This window comes from Trichoderma camerunense (assembly GCF_050948025.1).
Source record: "Trichoderma camerunense strain CBS 138272 chromosome Unknown V8C40scaffold_43, whole genome shotgun sequence".
Classification (NCBI taxonomy): Eukaryota; Fungi; Ascomycota; class Sordariomycetes; order Hypocreales; family Hypocreaceae; genus Trichoderma; species Trichoderma camerunense.
The window spans coordinates 27,993-52,553 of record NW_028145327.1 but is presented as its reverse complement, the minus strand read 5'-3'; the positions used below and the strand labels follow the sequence as shown (position 1 = coordinate 52,553).

Sequence of the window (24,561 nt, the reverse complement as noted above, 5' to 3'; positions counted from 1 at the left end):
TTCTTTATTATAGGACTTAGGGTACCTAGGTTATATAACTTTACCCCTTTTTCTTTTTCTTAGTCTTAAGTATAATAATTTTATTTTTAAGAGCTAGGATTTTTTCTTTTATTTAGTTAATTATAAGTTACAGCTGAGGTAATAATAGCTGCTGCTAAAGTTAAAAGTCTTTATTAGCTATTTTAACTTTAGGTACTTTTTTAAATTCTATATTACTATTTTTATAACTTTAAGTAATACTTTCTTAATCTATTTTAGCATCTAGTATATAGAATTTAACTATTTAATACCTTTATAATAATATTACCTATAGTCTAAGGTAACCTTTAAATAAAAGTTATAAATATATAATAAACTAAGCTTTTATATAGTTAATATAAGAGAAATTCCTAAAGGATAAACCTTATACTAGGTTTATATTAGCAAATAGGCTAAGCTAGACTAGTAGATAATTAATAAAAGTAAAAGGGTTTATTTATATAACTAGTAAATAATACTCTTATAGGTATAATTAAGTATTATTCTATATTTACAACTAGCTATTTAACTATTTTAAATAAGTATAAAGAATAAAACTTATATATTCAGCTATACTAAACTAAATTAATAAATAAATTATTAATTTATTTATAAATTAATATTTATATTATTAATCTTACGTTAAATTAAGAAAATGTTTCTTAATCCTATCTTAATTAGTAGAAAAGATTAACTTTAATCCAGTAATGCCTGTTATATAGGCTCCTTGGTTGCGACCATAAGTGTTAGGTCGTGACATAACTTTAAGTAAGTATAATTATAAAGTAAATAAAATATAATAAAAATTTAGTTTATATTTAATTTTAATACTTTATTAATAATTATTTATTTAAGTTATTTAAAAAATATAAAAAATTAAATTTTATATATTTAATTATTTTTAATAATTTACTTTATAAAGTTTTATTATACTTAGTAAATTTATAACCTTAGGGTTAAAGCTTATATATTATAGTATATATACTTAGGTAAGTTTATAAAGCTTATTTATAATTAACTATTTCTTCTATAGTATTCCTAAAGAGTATATACTTTAGATCAGGTTGTAATAATAAAGCAATAGATCTTAAATTTAATCTATATAACCTAGCTCGTATTATAAGTGGTTAATTTTCAATTATTTAAGTGCTACAAAAGTAAGCTGGGCCGACAGGTATAAGGATGTTCATGACGCGTTAGACAGTTCAGAGTAAAGGAGCTAACAGATAGATATAAACCGCAGTTAGCTAAAGAAACGCATGCGCTAAAAATACAATCCTGCTAGTAAAGGAAAAGGGACACTATGATGTGATCTTTCGGTGTGTGTTGCTGTAAATATATATTTCCAAAGAAGCACTGTCGCGTAGTAGAGTCCGTAGATCCTAGGGTAGCAATTTACTCAGGCGAAGCGACAAGAAAACTTGACCGAAGGCAATCTAAACACCTTGGCGTAAAGTACAATGAATAGATAGGCAAAGAATAAGATGAGCTTTCTAAGATGATATGATTAATTCGTTACGCATTGTGAGATTCGGTGTTGGCTAGAGTTGCATTCTTTGCGCATAACATTTCACGCGGCCATGAAGAGCTATAAGACGATAACGAGGGGGTATAAGTGAAGTTGCTGAAGGGCGAATATTCATTTTGTTCAGAACGGTCAAGGCCCAAAAATTAACTTCTGAACAAGTTTATACTAATGGCTCAATAGTATAGTGTAGTGTTTACCGTCCTGATGCGCGGCGATGCGGCGGTGCTATGATTGATGGATCAGCCCTACGGTGCCTGGAGCTCTTGGAGATGGCTTCAGTCCTATATTTCCCAATTGGGACGTTGGACCAATGATCGGGGCCAAAAGCAGCGTTGGGCGAGGGGGCCGCAGCTACTGGCTGCTGGGTGACACAGCCTGATGCCACAATGGAGGATTTCAGCTGGGCCAATCTGGCTACATGTGTATCTACTAGACTATAATCTCACTCTGTCCATCACCTAGTTCGCATAGTTGAGTTGCTTTCTATATATTTTCTTCGGAGCGCGTGAGCTTTAAAGCTTTAGCATCAACATGACTGACCTTTGCGACTCGACGTCATTTTTGCCATCTCCGCAGTTGCTTTTGATAAGCTCGCCCGCCCTTGCAAAGCATACGCCCCACCCCACTAAAATTCTCGCCCTTGGGAACTAACCATAGCGCAATTCTTTCCTCGTGAACGTGAACGGCCATTGCCATGAACCTCACTTTCTAGGATCCTCGTTTTCTTCTGCCCTATTCATCGCGATAAGATCAAACCACTCAGCGCTCTGTCGCCTATCTTTAATGTCGCCCCAACGCGTATGAGAGCACTCTACTCTGCCGCTGGCAAGCTCCAGCGAGCTCCAGTAGCGAGCTTCGTTCGGCTTGCTCGCCACCGAGGACGTCGCAATGCGTGGGAAGCGCAGTCGCGATGGCTCGCTGATGTTGTACAAAGGGATGAAGTCAAGGATGCCAAGTCCCTAGCTTGTAAGATGCTTGCGACACTCCCTGCATATGAGATTTTGATATTGGTAGCTGATATTGCAATAACAGTGTCTTCCTCTTCGCGATACAATGAAGTTGGTGTGCAGCAACTCAGCGACCACATCTTCCCTCAGATATTTCCTGGGGGTTCCAGACCACCGCCTGAGGAGCTAGTAAGGCTGTCAAGAGATCATTTGAAACGACACGACCTTTATGGAAAGAACACGGATACCTCTGAACCTGTCGCTTTCGACCTGCCCGAACTCAAGGGCAAGACCCTCGACGAACATTTTCACAAGCTTGGAATCGATTGCGCCGAACCATACTTGCGGCTTGCCAAAGAATTCGCCTGTGCAAATGTCCCTCTCAAGCCGAAACAATGGGTGCACCAAAGCGGGTGGACCAAATATTACTCTGATGGGACACCACCGGAGTCGGTAGAATCCCCCGATGAAGAGATGCTGTGTTTTGACACAGAAGTCATGTATAAAAATCACCACTTCGCCGTAATGGCATGCGCGGTTAGCCCCACGGCATGGTACTCTTGGCTATCTCCCTGGCTACTGGGCGAGACAGACAACGAGCGACAACTAATACCGATAGGCGACCCGGCCAAGGACCGTATCATCGTGGGACACAATGTTGGCTATGATAGGGCAAGAATATTGGAAGAGTACAACCTCAAGCAAACTAGAACTGGATTCCTGGATACCATGTCACTGCACGTTGCTGTTAACGGCATGTGCTCACGACAACGCCCGACCTGGCAGAGGTTTAAGAAAAATCGAGAGATGAGAGAAAGAGTCGCTAGCCAAGATCCTGATCACGGCATGGTTGAGCTTTTGAGTAATCCTAGCATACACGAAGAGGAGGAGCTGTGGGTCGAAAGAAGCTCAGTCAACTCACTGCGGGATGTCGCCAAATTCCATCTCAACGTCACCATCGACAAAAGCAAACGGGATGACTTTGCCGAGACCGACCGCGGGGTCATACTGAAACAGTTGGACCAACTTCTGGAATACTGCGCTGCAGATGTGTCCACCACCCACAGAGTATATCAAATTGTTCTTCCCAGCTTCTTAAACGTTTGCCCACATCCAGTCAGTTTCGCTGCCCTGAGGCACTTGTCATCCGTTATTCTGCCGGTTAACGAGACTTGGGAGCAATACATCGCTAATGCCGATGCACTATACAATAACCTCCTTGAATCGGTCCAGAAGAGGTTGGAGGAGCTGGCAGAGAAAGCCAAGGAACTGAAGGATAGCCCCGAGATTTGGGAAAAAGATCCCTGGATGATGCAACTGGACTGGACAAAATCAGAGATAAGATATGTCAAAAGCAAAAACAAACCCGGTGAAAAAGAGCAAGACAAAAGACAGAAGAAAGCAGGGCAGCCGAAGTGGTATAGAGATCTCTTTGCCAACAAGGACGCCCCTATGAACCTGACGGTTCGAAGTCGGATCGCCCCTTTGCTATTGAAGCTGGCTTGGGATGGGCATCCGTTATTCTGGTCTAACAAGTATGGCTGGGTGTTTCGAGTCAGCCCAACCGATGTACCCGGTTACATCGCAAAAAAGATGCCAGAGTGTGTCTTTGATGACTCTGACCCTGCCTTGCGAGCCGATTGGGGGCACTCATACTTTAAGCTCCCACATAAAGATGGTCCCACCGCTCGTTGCTCGAATCCCATGGCAAAAGGATATCTCAGCTATTTCGAAAACGGAACCTTATCATCAGAGTACGAGTATGCTAAAGAGGCACTGGAAATGAACGCCTCTTGTTCCTACTGGATAAGCGCGCGCGATAGGATAAGGTCCCAAATGGTTGTCTACGAAAACGACATACTTGCCACTGGAGAGGGTAAAGCCGTGGAGGCTGGAGAAAAGCGCCAGGGCTTTATTTTACCCCAAGTCATTCCCATGGGTACAATCACTCGGCGAGCAGTTGAGAAAACCTGGCTCACGGCAAGCAATGCCAAGAAGAACCGTGTTGGGTCTGAGTTAAAGTCGATGGTTAAAGCCCCGGATGGTTATTGCTTTGTGGGTGCCGATGTAGACTCGGAGGAACTGTGGATTGCTAGCCTGATGGGCGATGCGACGTTTAAAATCCATGGCGGAAATGCAATCGGTTTCATGACACTTGAGGGGACAAAAGCTGCAGGCACAGACCTGCATTCGCGGACAGCGGCGATCTTGGGTATCACTAGAAATGACGCGAAGGTCTTCAACTACGGGCGTATCTACGGAGCGGGGCTCAACTTTGCTGCTACTCTCCTACGACAATTTAATCCTGCGCTCAGTGAAAGCGAGACAATGACGATTGCTCAGAGACTGTATGCCAACACGAAAGGCACCAAGACGATCCGCAGAGTCATAAACCAGCACAAATTCTGGAGAGGCGGGACGGAGTCATTTGTATTCAATAAACTGGAAGAATTTGCGGAACAGGATTGGGCCCGAACACCGGTGTTGGGAGCCGGTATCACACAAGCACTTATGAGCCGCTTTGTGAGCAAGGGTGGCTACCTGCCGTCCCGCATCAACTGGGCCATTCAATCCTCAGGTGTCGATTACCTCCACTTGTTGATCGTTTCCATGGATTACTTGATTCGCCGGTTCAACCTCGATGCCCGACTGGCCATCACAGTACACGATGAAATCCGGTATCTGGTGAAGAACGAGGATAAATACAGGGCTGCGCTTGCCCTCCAGGTAGCGAATATTTGGACGCGCGCCATGTTCGCGCAACAAGTGGGCATAAACGATCTTCCCCAGTCCTGCGCTTTCTTCTCTGCTGTCGACATTGATCACGTTCTGCGCAAGGAAGTCAACATGGACTGCGTCACTCCCAGTCACAAAACTCCGATTCCTCATGGCGAGAGTTTGGATATCCAGACACTTCTGGACAAGGGCGCTGAGGCGATGCTCGACCCGTCCATCGTCCCGGATCCCAAGTTTGCTCCAAAGTTGGATGGTATAGCATACACGCCGCGTACCCCAATAATGCAAACGCTTCAAGAATCGGGGCAGAATAACATTTCGTTTATCAAAGCTCAGATTGCAAACGATGATCAGGAGTTGCAGGACATTGTCAATAATTTGCGCAAGGCTACAACGCCGAAGTCTACCACGCCGAGGTCTTCAACGTCAAGATCTACAAAACCGAAGTATAAAGCGCAAATGCCTCCAGCAGCGCCGCCTAAGGATGTGCCTCGTCATAACGCAACCGATGTAGATATATGGTGCACACCGATGGATGGGCCTGTCTCGGGCTCGCATGCAAGAAGCTACAAGTATCAGGGCGAGGGTCACAGTATTAAGAGTGGCATGCCTTTGCATTAAGATGAGAAGCACATTGCCCAAATGTTAACCGTCACACCTGGGCCATTCCAGTAAAGTACAAGATGAGTTTGTTCGGCGATGTACAACAGTATGGGGCTACACATGGAGTTCTTTTCTGTTTTTGTTGGATTACACGAATAAGAGTTATGGATATTGTGGCTTGGAGTTGGTTATGTATGAGCAACGATATGATCTTTTGGAAGGCGCGCGGTCATGGATTTATGGTAAAAGGTTGTTCATGTATTATATATCTGCGGTTACGAATGTACGAGTAGAAGATGAGAGTATATGCGCACATGTATTGTCAAGGATGCACTGCACCAGTTCTGATGGACTTTATTTACTTTGTTCTGCCAAATGAATTGATAAGAGGATAACACTAGCATTATCGGCCATTCACTGAGACATTGTACAGAGAGTTACATCGAACCAAGCTGTATAGTAGATTCCTTGTCCAGCTGTATTTCAAGATCTGACGTGCATAGGTGGATTTGTATTCGTTCATCGGGCAGCTTAGTAGATTGTATGGGGCTGTCAAATCTAGCAGCTTAAGCCCCACTACTAGAACTCACGCGAGCCATAATGGCTTTCGACATCTCTAGCCAATCACAGCCGGTGTATTTTTTTTTTCTTTTCCATTTGCTTGTGACGTAGCTCCGAGGCCGGGGCTCTAATGTGCAGTGAGTCGAATTGAAGCCATCGCCAGCATCAGCGTGCACTCTTGCCTTTTCGCTGTTGACACTCAATCGCCTGCAACGGCCTCTTTGGAACCGTCAATTCCATTTCAAGGCCACAGCGATCGATCATGACTGCACTTGTAAGTTTCTCTACCAATCATTGGCGCTTTCTCGCATGCAGATGCCCTCGTTCAAGCCTCGAAGAAATTTGACTGACAGCGCAATTTCTTTAGCGGAGAGCCATCGCTTTCAATGCCTCCGCCCTTGCGGCGCGACAGGCTCGAATCTCAATCACACGCTCACGATTGCTGTCGGCATCTGTGCCTCAGTTCCGTACCTACACCGTATCCAGTCCTCGTCGGCAACAGGCCTTCCAGTCGCAAATCGATAGCACTCCCAGATCATCTGTCCTCCAGTCCTCTCTGGGCGCCGCCCCGGCCAATCCACAGACACTTACCGAGAAGATTGTACAACTTCACGCAGATGGCCTTCTCGAAGGGAAAAAAGTCAGGGCTGGAGATTATATTACGCTGCGGTTGGTCTATACCTTGTCAGGATACCGAGAAGTCAAGCTAAACACTCTGCAAAAGGCCTCACAAGAGCATGACACACGACAATTCTTGGCCCGTGATTACCAAGTAGGAATACCCGATTGACTCGTTGTAATGGTATGATAACTAAGCTGTGTAGGTATATGGAAATGGGTGCTACCTCGGTTAAGGATAATCGCCAGGTCGTCATGACGTACGCTGTCTTGCCTCCAATTGAACCCGTATTCATCGTCTAATCGCTCGCAGGCTTGACCACGACGTGCAGAACAACTCTGAACAAAATCTACGCAAATACCGCCTGATCGAAGAGTTTGCCAACACACATGGCATCGACTTTTGTATGCTAGCACTACCGGGACTTCCCCATCCCAAAGATACCTGAAGCGCGTGGAACTGACTTGATAGATCCCGCAAAACACGGTATTGGCCACCAAATTATGATTGAAGAAGGCTATGCCTGGCCAGGAACCGTCAGTGGTCAGTTAACTCAAAACCCGGATCGTCCTCTGCCCAGTTCTAATACCATTTTTAGTTGCCAGTGATAGTCACTCAAACATGTACGGTGGTGTAGGATGCCTTGGCACAGCCATCGTCCGCTCAGACGCCGCCAGTGTCCTTGCAACCTCGACGGTGTTCTGGCAGATCCCCCCAACTGTGAAAATCACTTTCACGGGCGTCCTGCCTCCGGGAGTCACAGGCAAAGACACGATCATAGCCCTATGCGGTTTGCTTAATAAAGATGACGTGCTCAACATGTGCGTCGAGTTCACTGGGTCTGAGCAGACGCTGGCAAGCATTCCGATTTCCGAACGCTTGACAATCGCCAACATGACTACTGAATGGGGAGCGCTTTCAGGTCCAACTCTCTTCTCCCGCAATTTTTGCCGAGTTACTAACATATATGGGTAGGACTATTCCCTGTTGATGACAAGCTCATCTCATGGTACCGCGCCAGGGCAACACTCGCAGCCATGTCTAACAGTCCTACCAAGGACCGGATCAATCACGAGCGGATTGATAAGCTCCTGGAGAACCCTATGGTTGCTGATCCGGGTGCTAAATATGCCAAAGAATTCTATTTCAACCTGTAAGAACCCTTGTTTCATCCAAAGTGGTCACTCTAACAAAGGCCACAGATCCACCCTCTCACCTTTTGTTGCTGGTCCCAACTCAGTCAAGGTTGCCAACCCTGTTAAGAATCTCGAGGCTCAGGACATTGCTGTAGACAAGGCGTATCTTCTGAGTTGCACCAACGGTAGAAGTGAGGATTTCGCTGCTGCTGCTCGTGTATTCAGGGAGGCTGGTAAGGACGGCAAGCCTGCCAAGGTTCATCCTCGCGTCAAGTTCTATCTTGCGCCTGCATCTGTGGCTGAACAGAAGATGGCGGAAGATGCGGGAGACTGGCAGATTCTCGAACAATCTGGGGCTCAGCTACTCCCGGCTGGGTGTGGTCCTTGCATTGGCCTAGTAAGTCATATTCGTGGCAGACGCTATTTGTTCCAGAGTTCAGTGCTAATTATATATAATAGGGCACCGTATGTTGCAGATACTACATGTTCTAGGGGTCTGTGTTCAGTGCTGATCATTGATATAGGGCTTACTCGAGGAAGGCCAGGTGGGCATTTCCGCGAGCAACAGAAACTATAAAGGGCGCATGGGTAATTCAAGTCTGTGGCTCTAACTTTTTATACGATGCTAATTGTGCTGTTTCTAGGAAGTCCCAAGGCGCTGTGTTATCTCGCCAGCCCCGAGGTCGTCGCAGCCAGTGCCATTCAGGGCAAGATTGCCAGCCCGGGCTGGTACCAAAAGCCCGAGGGCGTGGAGAAAGTAGTCTTTGGTGAAGGTAGCGGCGACTTTGCTGCCGACAAAGCTCGCGCCGTTGGGGATGCCTTTGACAAGATCCTTGGTGAGATGGAGAGCTTGATTGGCGCTGCTGAGGGCGCTGCTGAAGAATCGGCAAGCCCAGCGGCTACTGAGGAAGAGACGTTGACTACTGTCGTCCCGGGCTTCCCTGAGAAGATTGAGGGCGAAATTGTTTTCTGTGAGTGGTGTTCTATGCGTTTATAGATCCATTTACTAACTGAAACAGGTGATAATGACAATATCAATACTGATGGTATCTACCCTGGGAAGTACACCTACCAGGATGGCCTGACCACAGAGCAAATGGCCAAGGTGTGTATGGAGAATTACGATACCGAGTTCGGCAACATTATTAAGCCAAATGACGTTCTGGTGACCGGTTTCAACTTTGGCTGTGGAAGTTCCCGCGAACAAGCAGCAACATCTATCCTAGCCAAGCAGATTCCTCTCGTGGTTTCAGGTAGCTTCGGCAACATCTTCAGCCGCAACAGTGAGTTTTCCTTAAGGCTCTCCAGTCTTTCCTAGTAATGTCAAATAACTAACGGAAATCCTTCTAGGCATCAACAACGCTCTTCTTGGAATTGAAATCCCGAAGCTCATTGAGCGTCTTCGCGAAGCGTACAAGGATGACGCGGAGAAGCCTCTAACTCGTCGTACGGGCTGGAAGCTGCTGTGGGACGTCCGACGATCTAAAGTCACCATTACGGAGCAAGATGGCTCTTCTTGGGAGCAAAAGGTCGGGGAGATGCCTCCTAGTGTTCAGGAAATTGTTGCCAAGGGAGGTGTGGTGAAGTGGGTGCAGTCGAAGATGCAGGCTTAAAGTGTGTGACTGGTGTTGAGGAGAGTTATGTGTAGTTTATATCCCTGTGTATTATTTCATGTTGACGGATAAAAACGGCGGGTGGGATTTTCATGACGAAGTCAGGCCAGATAGTTTGCATACCAGATACCTAAAGATGCAGATCGGCATGTATGTACCTAGTAGATACATATACTTGCACATAGAACAAACTGTTCATGCAGCATATTGTCAAGATTAAAATCTGCGATTGTGTATATCCATGACTTTCACTGCATCATGTTCCCTACAGAGTGACTGATACTAGAACCGGAAAATGCATGAATTATAGAAGTCGCGAAGTGGGAGGTCTTAATGGTGGTATTTTACCCGAGATGCGGCTCAACCGACCACACACCCCGCACTCCGAATTAGGAAAATGACAAAAATTGTGACGGGGTTGATTCGCCGCTCACCGTTCACCGAAAATCCTGCATAGAGCTGCTGCTGATGCCACATCAAAAAGAGAAAAGCAAAAAGAAACACCAAAAACATACAACAGCCGGTGTTCGCTGATGGTCACCCACTCAACTACTAATCTGCCGGTTAGTGGCTTGTCTATGGGGGAGCAGACGGGACCCCGAATTTTCCACTACCTATGGTCGTATGTGCTGGATATTCTACTCCAACAACTTATAGCCATTAGGTACAGCGTGGGGGCATGCGGCTAGAGCTTTATGCAGTATAATATTAAGACGAACTCACAAAGCATTATAAGAGGAAGCTTATCATAAGAGACCTAAGAATACAAAATAAGAGCTGTAAGCTGAGCAAGGTGATCCCTACCTACTGATCTACCTTAGAAATTACAGCCCGTCCAGAGGGTTGAGTGTGGGAACGGCTGCTCGTTACACCAGGAGAGCAATAGCGGCGCAGTATCTGTTTTGTTCCTCAAGGTATCGTAAGGATTTGGGCTTGGCGCGCTCGATGGGCGCGAGGATTGGCAAAGTACAGATGCTCGGGAGTTAGTGATGCAGGTGTCGCGAGGCTTGTCAGAGAAGGGCGTGGAAGAAAGACCCTTGAGGCACTCAAGGCAAACCAATCGAGACTAGTCCTTCGCATTTCATAGAGGCAAAGACGCTCCCACAAAAGGAGACAGATGCCTTAGTAAACCCACTGCAAAGAGGTAGCCATTCATCCTCGTTGCGAGTGTTGGCCGGGAATACTTAATACAAGTCACGACGTCATTGAGAAACTTTCGTAAGAGGTAACCGGTTGCATGTGAGATTGTGGAAGCAGTTTCTAGTATATTGTATTTGCCTAGACAATAGATATATAGGTAAATAGAGCGCAAAGTAGGTGGTGGAGGTTAGGGTAGTGTTGTCGACGAAGATTTAGCACTATGCAATTGCAGCAGCCGTATAACAGCCTCATTCCAATTGCATTCAGCAGCATATGACAGCGGCGTCCGGCCATTTTTATCAGCTGCCTCAATTTGCGCGCCTCGGTCGAGCAGCAGCTGCACAATAGTCTCATTTCTAAACGATTTAACAGCATATGATAACGGCGTCCGACCATATTTATCAGCTGCCTTAATATATGCGCCTCGGTCAAGCAGCAGCTGTATGATAGTCCTATTCCTTTTCTCAACAGCATAAAACAGCGGCGTCTGGCCATTTTTATCAGCTGCCTCAATCTGCGCACCTCGGTCAAGTAGCAGCTGCACAATAGCCTCATTCCTAAACCACTCAACAGCATATGATAACGGCGTCCGACCATATTTATCAGCTGCCTTAATATATGCGCCTCGGTCAAGCAGCAGCTGTATGATAGTCTTATTCCTTTTCTCAACAGCATAAAACAGCGGCGTCTGGCCATTTTTATCAGCTGCCTCAATCTGCGCGCCTTGGTCAAGCAGCAGCTGTATAACAGCCTCATTTCCACTTACAGCAGCATGTAATAACGGTGTCCAGCCATTTTTATCAGCTGCCTCAATCTGTGCGTCCCAGTCAAGCAGCAGCTGTATAACAGCCTTATTTCCACTTACAGCAGCATGCAATAACGGTGTCCAGCCATTTTTATCAGCTGCCTCAATCTGCGCGTCCCAGCCAAGCAGCAGCCGCACAATAGCCTCATTCCCATTTGCAGCAGCATGCGATAACGGCGTCCGGCCATTTTCATCAGCTGCCTCGATATGGGCACCGTGGGAGAGCAGCACTTGTAAACAAGCTTCACGACCCTTGGACACTGCATAGTCTAAAGGAGTATGGCCAGATCGACTGTCTTTTGCGTTAATCGTTGATGTCATGAACCTGATCAAGTGTGTTAAGAGTAATGGATTGCCGCGCTCCGCAGCGTAATGGAGCATGGTCGTATTTCTTGGAACCGAGAACACTTTGTGGTAATCGTCTTCATTAAAAATGTTTTTCAAGGCATTGCAATGAGACTGAAGTGCCTTGTATACCTCTTCATGGCCATTGATCAAAGCAGCCAAAAGAGGGTATCTGTATCTCTCTCCTATCGGATGAGCATAAAATCCGTTGTTAACTGCAGATCGGACAAGACGCGGTAGGTTGCACATAGCCAGGATGTAAACTAAAGAAGCCTCGGTCGTATAACGCTGAAATTCATACCTTGCAAACAAGTTGTGCAAATGAAGCCAGCGCTTTAATGCGAAGTTCTTCAAGAATGTAACCTGAGGAATATCGTCCTCGGCAGCATTGGCATGATGAAGAACATGTCGTGTCGCGTAGTCAAGAAATGGGAACTCTTCTGAAACTCGAGTACGTAACTTTTTTGCCAGTTTTGCGTTAGGCAGAGGCTCGCCTTGGGGTACTCTTTCGGAAATATCAATGTTGCAATAGTTATCACAGCATTGTTTCAACCGGTCGTGGCTGTGGCTTTCAAAGTTCGCTGCGTGATTGGGCCATAACTGGTGGATCCCGTTGTCCTTGATGAGGAAATCGCGTACCGATTCATGGATGAACTCCACAGTTCGCTCCTCCGACTTGACAACTCCTGCAAGACCTTTCGAAGAGCTAAGAACATACAGCTCCATATCTGTAGTGGTAATAAATTCTTGATCCCACCTAACCAAGTTCCCAGGGCTTGGGTCCAGTCCTGATACGAGGGCATAGTAGTACTCCTCACACGTCAAGGGTCTTGCTGCATATAAGATCCACTGGATGCAAAGTAGCAGATCGTCCATATTTTGATTGTCCCGGCAAAGTATATCCTTAAATAGGTTACTAAGCCCATCGGGCAGCTCCCTTAGTCGCCGCTTTACTGCAAACATGCGACCATCGCGGAACTCTCTGTTAAGTATGTCAACGACGAGTACCACCCACAGAAAAACTCCTGATGCTCTCTGTAGGATTTCGGCAGAGACTTCCTGAGACGCCTTGCTGTTGCCGGTTCTTAATTTGCTTTGGACATAATTCTCTAGGTCTTTGCCATGGCCTGCCTGATCCTCGAGTGTGAGCTTCAATCCGTTGCGTATCTCGATATGAGGATAGTGGCGGCTGGAAAAACAGATGTGAATTTTCGTTTGGCTTTCGGCAGCTTGGTCTCCAAGGTCTTCGAAATACTCGACCATATTCTCAACCTCGGATAGATCGCATTCATCAAGGGCATCGATGAAGCAGGTGATCTGTCGCCGGCCAAGCCTGGTAGCCGCATGGGTGAAAAGAGCCTGGAGCGTTTCGATATCCCAGGTAGCCTGGTTGGGCCTGGCTTGAATGATGTGGTCTGAATCATGTAGGACGTCCGGGATTTTTTGAAAGATTTGAAAAAGCAAGGACCGATACATTCCTTCTATTGAATTTTCCAGCCGAACGCCTCGTGCGTTGAAGAAAAAAGAGATGACGGTTGCGTCGGCTGTTGCTCTCCACTTGTTCTTCACGTAGGTGGAGGCAAACTTCATCAATGTTGACTTCCCAGCACCGGGCTTTCCATTGATCCATAGGAATCCATGATGACTGGTAAAATGGATTGGTTCAAGCCACTCAATGTACTTTGGGTGGTCAAGCAACCATTGGCAAGTTTTGGAATGTTGAGTCTTGATTGTCGCATGTCGCGAGTTGATTTGCTCAAAATTTAATGAGCGTAACACTGCCTCCATTCCACTCTGGGGCAATACTAGGCCTGCGAGGAGATCAGTCAAGACTCCAATATTCAAAGTTTCAGCACATACCTGTTGTAGGATATGCCGCTTCAGTATGCCTTTGTTGCTGTGTAGGTATGACAGACAGGAGTTCCTTGGCGTATGCAGCAGCGACAGCAGCGGAATACTTCTGCCAGGCCTTGTTCTTGTGAGAATCTGAGTAGTCGCAAATGCCGCGAATGGTAAGGCAAGGAAAACCCTGCAGCCCTGCAGCCTCCATCTCAAAGCAGATGATGCCAAGTTCCTCCGCCATCTTCGCACGAGCTTCGCCATCCTTGACGACCTGGTTGCCAGATGCAATTTTGCCATAGTGGATTCTGGGGTTCATGGTCTCCCGATGAGGTCGTTCTAAAACCTCCGATAGGCTACAGCGCTCGCAGCTGTCCATCTCTTGCGCATGCTTGTAGGTGTGACGGAACAGTCGATCTGGCAAGTTAGGTCGGGCGTATGAGGCCATTTGCTCGTTTCGGTTGAGCACGTCCAAGAGGATGCTGGAAATTCTGCTGGGCGCGCTTTCATAATCTGCTTGTAGCTTGGACATAGCCGTCATGATTGTGTGAGGGGGCGTGGTGATGCGGCCTGTTCGCTGAAACTGACCGTTGGGCAAGACCTTGCCTAAGTCATACTGCATGACTTCATTCCCGACTACAACATCTCCTAATCGTATGTCGATCCCGCCATCGGGCACTCCACCACCAATCCCGACCATTAATTGGATTGTGATCGAGGAGAAGCTTCGCCTCATATTAATGGCTACTTTAGCGGCGTTGTTTGTGCCGTATTGGCTTGCTGGAAGGCATGCGATAACAACATTATGCCCAGCAACACGACCGAAGGTGTAGGTATTGATATCGCCTTCTATGTGGGTCAAGGGGACGTGAATGCTGTCTAGTATTGCTGTTGCAGCAGCCATCTCAATGGGGAGAGCGCAAACCCAGCCGACGGTGTAGTCGCAGTGACTAAGGCTTTGCCCATCGTCATTGTTCGATCGGAGTCGTTTCGAGCGATTCGGGAACGCATCATCGTCGCTTCGACTTCTCTTTCTGCTCTCGGGAGCCTCCATAATCTGCCGCTTTCATCAGGCTGGGCAAAATCAGGTCTCAGCTCGTTAAGTATGTGTAGCAGGGGGGGCAAGCTTCGGGGCGGGCAGGGGGGATTAAAAACGAGTTTGAGCTTCAAGTCAGGTTGGCGGTTGGAGCCTGATTTTCGCTGGTACATGTATTTGAGACATCGTGATTCGTTGTTTTGCTGCCGCAGGCATTTAGTTGCCTACAGGCTGTGCTGAAATTATGCCTTGCTGAGATGCAACATGTCTGCATGTACTCGATAAAAATCACGCCGGGCCTTCTGACACTTGAATTTATTTGCCACTTGAGAAGACCGTTACTCGGTCAGCCAATGACAGTATCCACAAATGCGAATATTCACCAAACTACACCGCGCTTTTTGTTCCCATTGCAAATAGAGGATCTCATGTTAATAAGGTCTGCAGATCTTTAGATCGGATGCAGGGGCTTCAGCGCTTAGAGAGATCGTTCTAGCTCCTTCCTCTGAAGAGCTGGATGGCTGAAGGCGAACAGGGATCGCTATTGTGAGGGCGGGGAGCGGATTAAGCTGTTGAGAATAGGAATCTATTTCTTCTGGTCCCGAGGAAGCTATCTAGCAAGAAGGAAAAAGAAGAAAATAAACACGAAGACACCGTCTTCAATGACAGACGGCTAACGGGGCAGTCGGGAGAATCACGCGTGTCCACGTGATTCTCAACATAAGGTAGTGGGCTGAGGGAATCTGCTAGCGCTGGCCGGATCAATTTACTCTCACCTCAGCCCACATAGTTGGAGATAATCTATCCACAGCATATTGTCAACGCTTGTTATGCTGATATATCATACACGCGTGTTGCGGGAGCCTTTGAGCCCTCTTGTTATTGTCTCCTCACTTCTGGATTGGATTAGTGGGTGACTCTTTTGTGATTGAGATCTTGTTAAAAGCTGGTATGCTGGGTTGTTGTTGGCTCACTCCTTGTTCGTGAGTTTCAAAAAATAACGGCCTTAATCTCTAATTCCAGAGGCATCAGTTGCTGAAAATGGTCACCCATAAACACGAATCATGCACTCAACGTGATCTCGTATAGAGATAGTTGTGTGTGCTCAACCTCAGTGGTGGTTGGCCTCGAGTTACCATGGAAGACATCTACAACAAAAAAAAGCAAAAACATACAACAGCCGGTGTTCGCTGATGGTCACCCACTCAACTACTAATCTGCCTCTCATTAGCTTGACTCTGGGAGAGCGGACGGGATCCCGTATATTCTAATGGATATGGTCGTATGTGCTCGATCCCAGGGGTAGTTGACCTCAAGTTGGTTGCCCTAGAAGGCATCTACAACTAAAAAAATAAAAATAAAAACATACAACAGCCGGTGTTCGCTAATGGTCACCCACTTAACTACTAATCTGCCGGTTAGAGGCTTGTCTATGGGGGAGCAGACGGGACCCCGAATTCTCCTCTACCTATGGTCGTATGTGATAGGATTAGGAGGGCAACAAACCTAAAAGGAAGCAAGCAAGTTGGCTCAAACAACGCAAAAAAGGTGAAAACATACAACAGCCGCTGACGGGACCACGAATTTTACACTGCCTGTGGTCGTATGTGCTAGTGGAAGCTTAGTCCAGGACCATATGCGCATACTTTGACAAGGCTGTCACCATTGGGGATGATACGAATTGATTTAAGCTCGAGACAATATCGAGATGTTCAATGCGTCGATGACTTAACATGGAGACGGCTGCCCAAAGTCAGGGTCCTATATTCGTGGTGGCGGCTGCTGAAGTTAGTTTTCAGCCAAAGAAAGCCACCGGGCCTAATTGTTGACAATGCTTCGTGATACTTTCTTTTTTTTTTAATTGGGGCAAGAGAGTGATACTTTGAGCAATTCAAAACTATATAATCTCTTAGTTCGTCCTTTCTTCCCTTGAATTCTGGTATGCCAGAGAGTATCATCTCTAGTCTGTAAGAGTTGGAGTTTGCCTCTATATCTTGTGAATCTTGTCGCTCGGCACGATGGAACAGGTGATAAACACCATGCAAGTCGAGTCGCCAACCTCCACCGCCAGGGGCCTTTCGTGGGACTTGCTACCAGTTGAAGTACGCCAGCAAATATTAAGCTGGGTAATTTTACCCAGCTCCGGGAAGCGATGCAACGGCCCAAAGGTGGCTCGATTTGCAACAGTGTGCCGCGAATGGCAGGAGGTTGTTGAGACTTACACATTCCGGCGTCTCGTCCTTGATCCTAGCTCTCTCGGCGAATTAGCAGCAGTAGTCGGACGAAACGACTCTCGTTTAGGATATATGCGAAACCTCTGGCTTCAAGTTAAACTCGCAAGATATGAGTGTCCTGCTTGCGATAAACCAGAGGATAAAGCAACACAGTATTGGTGAGTGAGATTTCCTTCTCCATCTTCATTTAATACAATGTACTTTTCTGTTAAGAGGTGAGCTAATCCAAGTCGTACAGCAACAACATGATCTTTACAACGTGTATTCAGTCCCTACTGGGGACTCTTAAATTCTGGGATCCTGTAAGGCATGGCGTATGGGGAATAACACTAACGCTATCTATTTCCTCGCCCAGTGATACAGAGCATCGACTAAACCGATTCGAAATGAAGGACGATTATCCATTTCTTTACGCCGAGGACCTAGATCTTAAACCCAGCATATTTGACTTCCACAAGATGAATGCTGTTAATCCATTTAACATTTACTTTCACGGCGATGGCCTTCCGCCGTTATATAATGAGCATGTCAAAAGGATACAGGGAACTCCGCTTCGCTTACAAGCGCAGAGGAATGACCGAGGTCGTTTTGTAAATCAACGCAAGACCAGCCTTCCTGCCGTACCCATGATTAAAGGGCTGGTCATCCGCAGACAGTTTCGCAGGGAAATTCATGTGGGATCCTTGTCCCAGCTCCTTGGCTAAAGTTTTATAGTACTTAAGTGGTTTCGCTTCGAGAGAACAATCTCTTTAAATCCTTGTCAGCAAATGTCTTTTGATCGAGGTATGCAAGACGCTAGTTAGGGTTTGTGGGCAAACATTCAATAACCACTAACATTACCTCTCTCTTATCCAGGCTTCCAGTTGCAATTACTCCCATCTCTGCCGACAACCTTGCGTCAATTATCCCTGACGCAGTGGGAAATCCCCAAAACCGAACTTCTTGATTATGTCTACGATAAGTCAGGATCTCAGATATCTCTGCATGCTGAAGAATACCTGCCTCAGGAGATGGCAAAGCTTTCTGAAAGATTAGAGTATTTCTGCCCACCATGGCAGATGGATACAGCAGCTTTTCTTCAGTTTATGATCAAACCAGGCAAACCATCCAATATGGACGAAAGAAAAAGCTCCCTAAAACGCGTCGTCTTGCGCTGTCCGCTCCCAAACTTAGAACACAGCGGACGCGATTTCGTGCGGCTGGTGATTCTCGCAGCGAAAGCGGCCCTGCACTCTCTTCCGCAACTTGAAGTCATGGAGCTTTGGGGCACATGTGTTGACGGAGAAGAAAGCTCTGCCTACATATTCCGCTACATGTACGAAAGTAGTCGAGCCAGCATCGTCTGGAGGAGCCTCGGAAACACCATGCTTGCCCAAAAGCGAGTTCTTGCCCACTGGGGAGAGGTGGCACGGGAACATCATCAGACAACTCTCACGAGCGACGTCGCCCCCTTTCTGGAGACGAAGATGGATGTGGCCAAGTCCAAGGGGGCTTGCATATTCCAGCATTTGCTGCTAAAAGATTTGGTGTTTGATCCTATCACGCAGAAACATCTGGAGATCGAAGCACACCTTTTCCAATCGCAGCTGAGTGATCCTCTGAATGCAAATGATTCATCTCCAGAATTGTTGCCCATGGACCTAGAAGAAGTGAATGATGCTGAAATGGACGTTGACCTGGAGTCGCTGGAAGCAGAAATAGCGGATTTGGAGGCAAGACGCACTGCTTTGATTCGGAAGCTTTATGGTTAATATTTGGCATGTGGGTGGGTGACCAAGCGGGGGACAGAAAAAGCAAGACTATAAAATGAATAAGTGCAGAGATTCAGTAATATACCTGGGAACATCGCAGACGATCCCAATCTTTCCAGCGCCAAACCCCTTCTCGCCCGAGGGCAGAAAGCGCCAAATACTGCGACCCAGGCCAACGCCACCGGATGAGGAGGACGATGTTATTTTTGTGGAAGGAGACCAGGAAATTCTGGACGAGGTGGAGGCTACACTCGAACAAATGAACAAGGCCGTATACGAATCCTCTGGCCGATCCTACCCAGGATCAAAAAACTAGGCCCCGCACAGGTAGGGTTCGACGTACCGGCGTGGGAGGGAAACCGTCGAACTACTGGAGGAGAGGAGACAGCGGAGGATTGGGAGGGGCTATCGGGGATGGCAGGAGGCGCTGCCCAGGAACACACAGGGCACTTCAAGGTTCGGAAACCAGCCGGTCTAAGCACCCAACTAACTCGTTGAACACCTATTCAGCTAGCAAGGAAACTTTGTTGTATAAATATATTAGCAGCTACTTAAAAAACGTGGATATAGTAGCGGTTATTAGAGAAATTAGATAGAGTAGCAGTTACTAAAAAATGTAGATGTAATAGTAAATATTAGTGAAATATAGCGAGTAGATACCTTAAAAGCAGGCGTATAATTTACCGCATGGGTGTTTGTAATCTTCTCATTCCTGGCTTTTCTGTCCTCCGCTTGGTGACTTTCAGCGCCGGTTCACCCCCTTTTTGTTTGATATATATGTTTCTATATGAGTTGAGGAGTATTCACTGGAACGACTTCATGAGCCCTTACATATGACCATATCGATTAATACATGTGCTCTTTCCCATGCCTTTCGTCTTGGAATGCCAGGAATGGTGGTACACCAATATAAATGATATTTGACCCATCAGTCTACAGACCCATTTCTATAACAGAAACACACCCTTTAGCATGAACAATCTTCCCGTATTTATATTTCTTATTGCTTTCTGCAAGTCCTCAGATACCACCATCGAAATTCAGTATCCTCCTGAAACAGTTTTCTCAATTGGCTTATACGTCACTGTGGAGGGTATGTTTGTTATTCCTCTCCGCGCAGCTTCCTCCATAATAGCCACTGTCGCCGTGGCCCCGATCCGCGTCACCCCTAGTGACATCACATGCAGAAGGTCGTCCAGTGTTCTTACACCTCCAGCAGCCTTGATTTGCACTTTTGGGCTTGAGTGCTGTCGCATAAGCTTTAGATGAGGCACTGTTGCCCCATCGTAAGTGTATGTGCCATTTGCTTGCTTTACAAAACCGTATCCAGTTGATGTTTTGACAAACGCGACGCCGATGTTGGAGCAGAGTTGGCAGAGTTTGATGATATGCTCCTCTTGCAAGAAGTCGTTCTCAAAAATCACCTTGAGAATAGCGCCATGCTTTGTGACGGCCTCATTGACCCGTCTGATCTCATCTGATACATATTCCCAATCACCACCTAGCGCTTTGCCGATATTGATCACCATATCAATTTCTTCCCCGCCTGCCACAGCCGCGGCCTCAGCTTCGAAAACCTTCACTTCCGTTGTGCTGTTTCCATGGGGGAAACCAATCACCGGACAAATGAGTACGGTGGAGCCTTCCAGCTCCTTTTTTGCCATCGGAATAAGGTACGGTTTGACACAAGCGGTTGCAACATTGTAATGTTTAGCGATGGCGAGACCCTCGCGGATCTGTTCGTCAGTCATGGTCGGGTGCAGCAACGAATGGTCGATCATCTTGGCAATCTGGTTCAAGGTCACAGTGACCGAATAAGGGTGTTGCTCAGCCATGACTTTTGGACGAGGTGGTGTACTTGGGGAACAGGCGACTGTAGTCACGTCTGGCGATGAGGCATGAACTTATTGTGGAATGATAGATAATAGTGTAATAAAGTGTATTGCCAATTAATATCTACTGGAAAGGAGGTAGGACCTCTCTTATATATACTTAGGAGATCCCCGACACATATCAGACTAATGCCTACGCTGTAGGTTGACACTTATTGTGTTGTTGGGAGTTGTTCGACGCGGGACTCTCTAGGTGTTAAATGCCTAATGTGGGCATCGTTCCGATGGAAAGATTTCCTAACCCGGCCTAGTTTCGGATCGGAACAGCTACTCTAAAAGTGTTTGTTCGCCATCTTGTAGGGTCATATTGGACGACCACCTCTGCCGGAATGAAGGTTTCTCGTAGTATGGCTTTTCACGGCCGGAAAGATGTTCTAATGAGACAAACTCGCAGCAAAGTCTCCAGTGCTTGTCAGCGATGCCGGAAGCAAAAACTGAAGGCAAGTCTGCGTACGCATTGAGCCTTAGTTCCGAAAGCTAATGAGATGTGATCAGTGCGATGTCCAACGCCCCTGCACAATGTGTGCCAGGGCAAATGCGGACTGTCTCGGATCACAAGCATCACAATGGATCGTCGAGACGGGCGCCCCAAAGCGAGGCTCCGGTCGGGTGCGTGTGAGAAAGGAAAGCATTGACAACGTGCGGCCTGCTAAAAGATTGCGGCCTGCACGGGGGGATACAGACGGTATACATGACCGAGGTCCCAACGAGAGAGAGGCGCCAGCTGATCTGGACAATGCCACTTATCGCCCGATTCAGGTCGGTGCAACCCAGGCCAAATCCGCACAATGGAACTCTAGCTCGACCATTGGGTTAGTTGAAGAGGTGAATTGTGTTCATCCAATGATCTGTTTAACGAAGCGGCTTATAACGTCCGATTAGGCTTTCCATCACCACCACGCGAGTTCTCCCCAAGATTCTGCGACGTCAGCTTTTTCAGCCAGCCAATGGATGCACCCAAGGACATTGATCACCGATACAAAGCGAAGAATCGGTTACCAGGACCCGGTACAGAGGGTGCTATCCCGACATGTCAAGAGTAATACGAAGCCAATGGTTGAGCGGTCCAAAATCCCAAGCTCGGCAGAAAGGGAGCTTCTGTCTTTGCTTCCATCCCATGAAGCCGCTTTGCTGCTTGTCAACAACTACTTTGATCGCATTCACTGGTTCATGTTGCTGTTCCACCAATGCGACTTTAGGGACAGATTCGAACGAATTTACTCGCCAAGTCGAGAGCAGTGCCCACCGAAAGGTACCGGTAGTCAGGTTGGGTATATTGCTGTGCTCCTGGCTGTATGCGCAACCAGCCTCCAGTATACTACTGCTTCTCAAAGGCATACTTTAGCTAGTGAAGGAATTGAGGTAGATGCCTTGAAGGACCGGATCCTCACGACGCTAAGGCTGAGACTTCTGGATGTTTTGTCACTGGGTTCCTTGGAGGCGGTACAGATGTGTGTCCTCTTAGGAAGCTATTACCTGTATCACGGACAGCCCGAGTTAGCCTGGCCTCTCTGTGGGTGCGGACTGCGTATTGCGCAAGCCTTGAATCTTCACCGAAAGGTCCCACTCGATTGCTCGAACCAGGAGGGCCATAATCAACCCAAGATTTCCGCTAGACAGCGTTGCTGGTGGGCGGTGTATGAAATCGAAACTTTCTGCTCTATGATGTATGGCTTTCCTCTGAGTATATCGGATAGCGATTGTGACATCGAAGAACTGGATCCCCACGACGATTGTTCAGCCTCAGCCACTCAGAATCAATCTCCTGACCAACCAACCCTTCTTTTCTTCAAGTGCGCAATGTCAAGACTGTCAAAGATTGTCAAATGTGCATTGACGGAACTTTACGGCACGCACAGAGACCTGGACAAACAAAATAGGCCAATTGTTGGCGATGTGTCTCGCCTCCAAAGCCTCATAGAAAAAGTGGCCGGTCTTGAAATGAGGATCTTGCAGTGGCAAGAAAGTCTTCCAACCAAATTGCGGCTCGTCCCTTCGAACGACCCTAGTACCGGAATTGCTCCTCTAATCGGGTTTGTGGGACAGGAACACGATGCTTGCTTCACAGAACAGCTTTTCCAGCTTCAGGCTCTCGTCCTTAAACTAGCCTATGAGAACGCTAGGATCCTAATACATCGGCCACTGTTATCATACAAACTGGTGGCTGTAAAAGGAGCCCCTCAGGACGACAGCGGTACACGCTTAGATCCCTTTCAGCGCTCGATACGGGCGTGCCGAGATGCTGCTCTACAAATATCGAGAGTTGGCTCAGCTCCGATATTCAGACACATATCTGACACGTACGCTACTACATTTGCCTCTGTACATTTGTTTACCGCAGGTGTTACTCTTTGTATCATGACCAGCCTTGACCCGCTCAGTCGCGAATCTCACGAGTCCAAAATGGGCATCCATGGATTGATAGAAATGCAGACCATTCTACAGCCACAGTCAATTGCTGCTGCACAGGGCCTCGAAATTCTGAGAAATCTTATGTCGTTGGTCATGGCCAAAGAACTTAACAGCATGTTTGAAGTCCGGCGCCCTACCATGGTTGATGAGCAGCAGATATCTGGGGATCCTCCGACTTCCAGTAATCAAGACTTATCCTTTGATCCTGATCAACGACAAAGAGATCCCTTGAACTCACAGCCAGCCACAAGCTCTTCGGAAGTGCAGTTGCAACGCCATACAGTTTTGCCAGAGGGCGATCACGAGCCGACGAGAGTGGCGTCAGATTTCCTAATGAACAACACAGAATTTAGTTTCTGCGAGAACCCCTCAATGACCGAGGCTCTGCTTGACTTTGAACAAGGTAAGCGACAGCAGTATTCCACGCGCTTTAAGCTCAATGCCAATAACGTGAACCAGTGATCAGTTACCCGCCAAGCGACGTTGCAGATGAAGATCCTCCGAATCTGACCGAGGATTACCTTTCCCGGAATTATTTTGTCGGACAAGATCAGGCATGGATATGGGGCTGGCACGGCAATATTTAGCCCCCTCTAGGAAGCTATCAAGACTTGCTTCTCGAATATAGGTGTGCCTCGCCAAAGGATGCCGTGAGTGGACCGGCTAAGTATAGCATTTAGATTGTGGCCAAGATGTAATACTCGACGCGCCGCTGTGCCATTGCCGTCCGCTATAGAGGTTGGCCTTGACGCGGACGTCCAGGGCTGACGCCGAAGAGTACGTCGATCAATAGCATTAGAAGCTCTTTCATGCAGCTGCATGAAGATGAGGATGGTGCGATTGTGTTTCTAAGCGAGATATGCTTTCTTAGAAGCTGTTTGGGAGGCTGGGCTACTTGCGGGACTATTATATGTAAAGGGTGAGATTATGTATAGGAGATTTATGAGCCTGGGCGTATATTTGAATCTGAATAGGGTAAAGACATTAAGCTTGATAATAAATATTATGTTGGGATATAATTACTAGAACTGCTCCGTGTGGCTATATGAGCTCCGTTTGTTTAGTTAGGTCAGATAAGTGAACGGCAGATTTTCTTTTTATAAAGCATGGCGTTCATTGTCTTCCAAAAAACAAAATGACGTAACTTTAATTTCGGACTCTTAGGGTGCATCAATGGAAGACATTAAACTCAAGAATAGAGCTTGACGGGACCCCAAATTCCCCTCTACCTATGGTCGTATATGCTCGTACCAGTAGCGATCTGACTTCACAAGCCTCTGGAACGGTTTGGCGTTTCTCCTTGTCTCGTTTCGCCCAAGTCCCACAAGAAATATACCAATTGCTAT

General features: G+C 46.9%; 6 protein-coding genes across 6 annotated transcripts; 4 read left to right on the top strand and 2 right to left on the bottom strand.

Annotated features, from left to right (window-relative positions):
- The first annotated feature begins 2,202 nt into the window (after positions 1-2,202).
- V8C40DRAFT_259817 (DNA-directed DNA polymerase gamma MIP1) lies at positions 2,203-6,224 on the top strand. The gene is made up of 2 exons (XM_083219051.1): positions 2,203-2,512; positions 2,579-6,224. Exons 1-2 carry the CDS (start codon positions 2,347-2,349, stop codon positions 5,848-5,850), a joined length of 3,438 nt encoding a protein of 1,145 aa, XP_083066849.1. The 5' UTR covers positions 2,203-2,346; the 3' UTR covers positions 5,851-6,224.
- Positions 6,225-6,474: 250 nt separating this feature from the next.
- V8C40DRAFT_259816 (uncharacterized protein) lies at positions 6,475-9,976 on the top strand. The gene is made up of 14 exons (XM_083219050.1): positions 6,475-6,667; positions 6,761-7,062; positions 7,118-7,165; positions 7,218-7,271; positions 7,325-7,416; positions 7,484-7,555; positions 7,611-7,934; positions 7,988-8,165; positions 8,215-8,545; positions 8,608-8,613; positions 8,673-8,736; positions 8,793-9,119; positions 9,168-9,431; positions 9,499-9,976. The coding sequence occupies exons 1-14, from the start codon at positions 6,656-6,658 to the stop codon at positions 9,759-9,761; spliced, it is 2,337 nt and encodes a 778-aa protein (XP_083066848.1). The 5' UTR covers positions 6,475-6,655; the 3' UTR covers positions 9,762-9,976.
- Positions 9,977-11,014: 1,038 nt separating this feature from the next.
- On the bottom strand, positions 11,015-15,121 carry V8C40DRAFT_166237 (ankyrin repeat-containing domain protein). Its single transcript, XM_083211548.1, has 2 exons — positions 13,912-15,121; positions 11,015-13,862 (listed from the first exon to the last, which is right to left on the bottom strand). The coding sequence occupies exons 1-2, from the start codon at positions 14,942-14,944 to the stop codon at positions 11,089-11,091; spliced, it is 3,807 nt and encodes a 1,268-aa protein (XP_083066847.1). The 5' UTR covers positions 14,945-15,121; the 3' UTR covers positions 11,015-11,088.
- Positions 15,122-16,944: 1,823 nt separating this feature from the next.
- On the top strand, positions 16,945-18,911 carry V8C40DRAFT_278941 (uncharacterized protein; the record flags this gene model as incomplete). Its single annotated transcript, XM_083221139.1, has 4 exons — positions 16,945-17,318; positions 17,399-17,834; positions 17,925-17,958; positions 18,016-18,911. 4 exons carry the CDS (start codon positions 16,945-16,947, stop codon positions 18,909-18,911), a joined length of 1,740 nt encoding a protein of 579 aa, XP_083066846.1.
- An 835-nt stretch (positions 18,912-19,746) lies between these two features.
- V8C40DRAFT_259809 (2-deoxyribose-5-phosphate aldolase) lies at positions 19,747-20,942 on the bottom strand. The gene has a single exon (XM_083219049.1). It carries the CDS (start codon positions 20,744-20,746, stop codon positions 19,952-19,954), a length of 795 nt encoding a protein of 264 aa, XP_083066845.1. The 5' UTR covers positions 20,747-20,942; the 3' UTR covers positions 19,747-19,951.
- Positions 20,943-21,117: 175 nt separating this feature from the next.
- Positions 21,118-24,237, top strand: V8C40DRAFT_259808 (Zn(II)2Cys6 transcription factor). Its single transcript, XM_083219048.1, has 4 exons — positions 21,118-21,243; positions 21,299-21,628; positions 21,686-23,618; positions 23,675-24,237. The coding sequence occupies exons 1-4, from the start codon at positions 21,133-21,135 to the stop codon at positions 23,800-23,802; spliced, it is 2,502 nt and encodes an 833-aa protein (XP_083066844.1). The 5' UTR covers positions 21,118-21,132; the 3' UTR covers positions 23,803-24,237.
- The last annotated feature ends 324 nt before the right edge of the window (positions 24,238-24,561 follow it).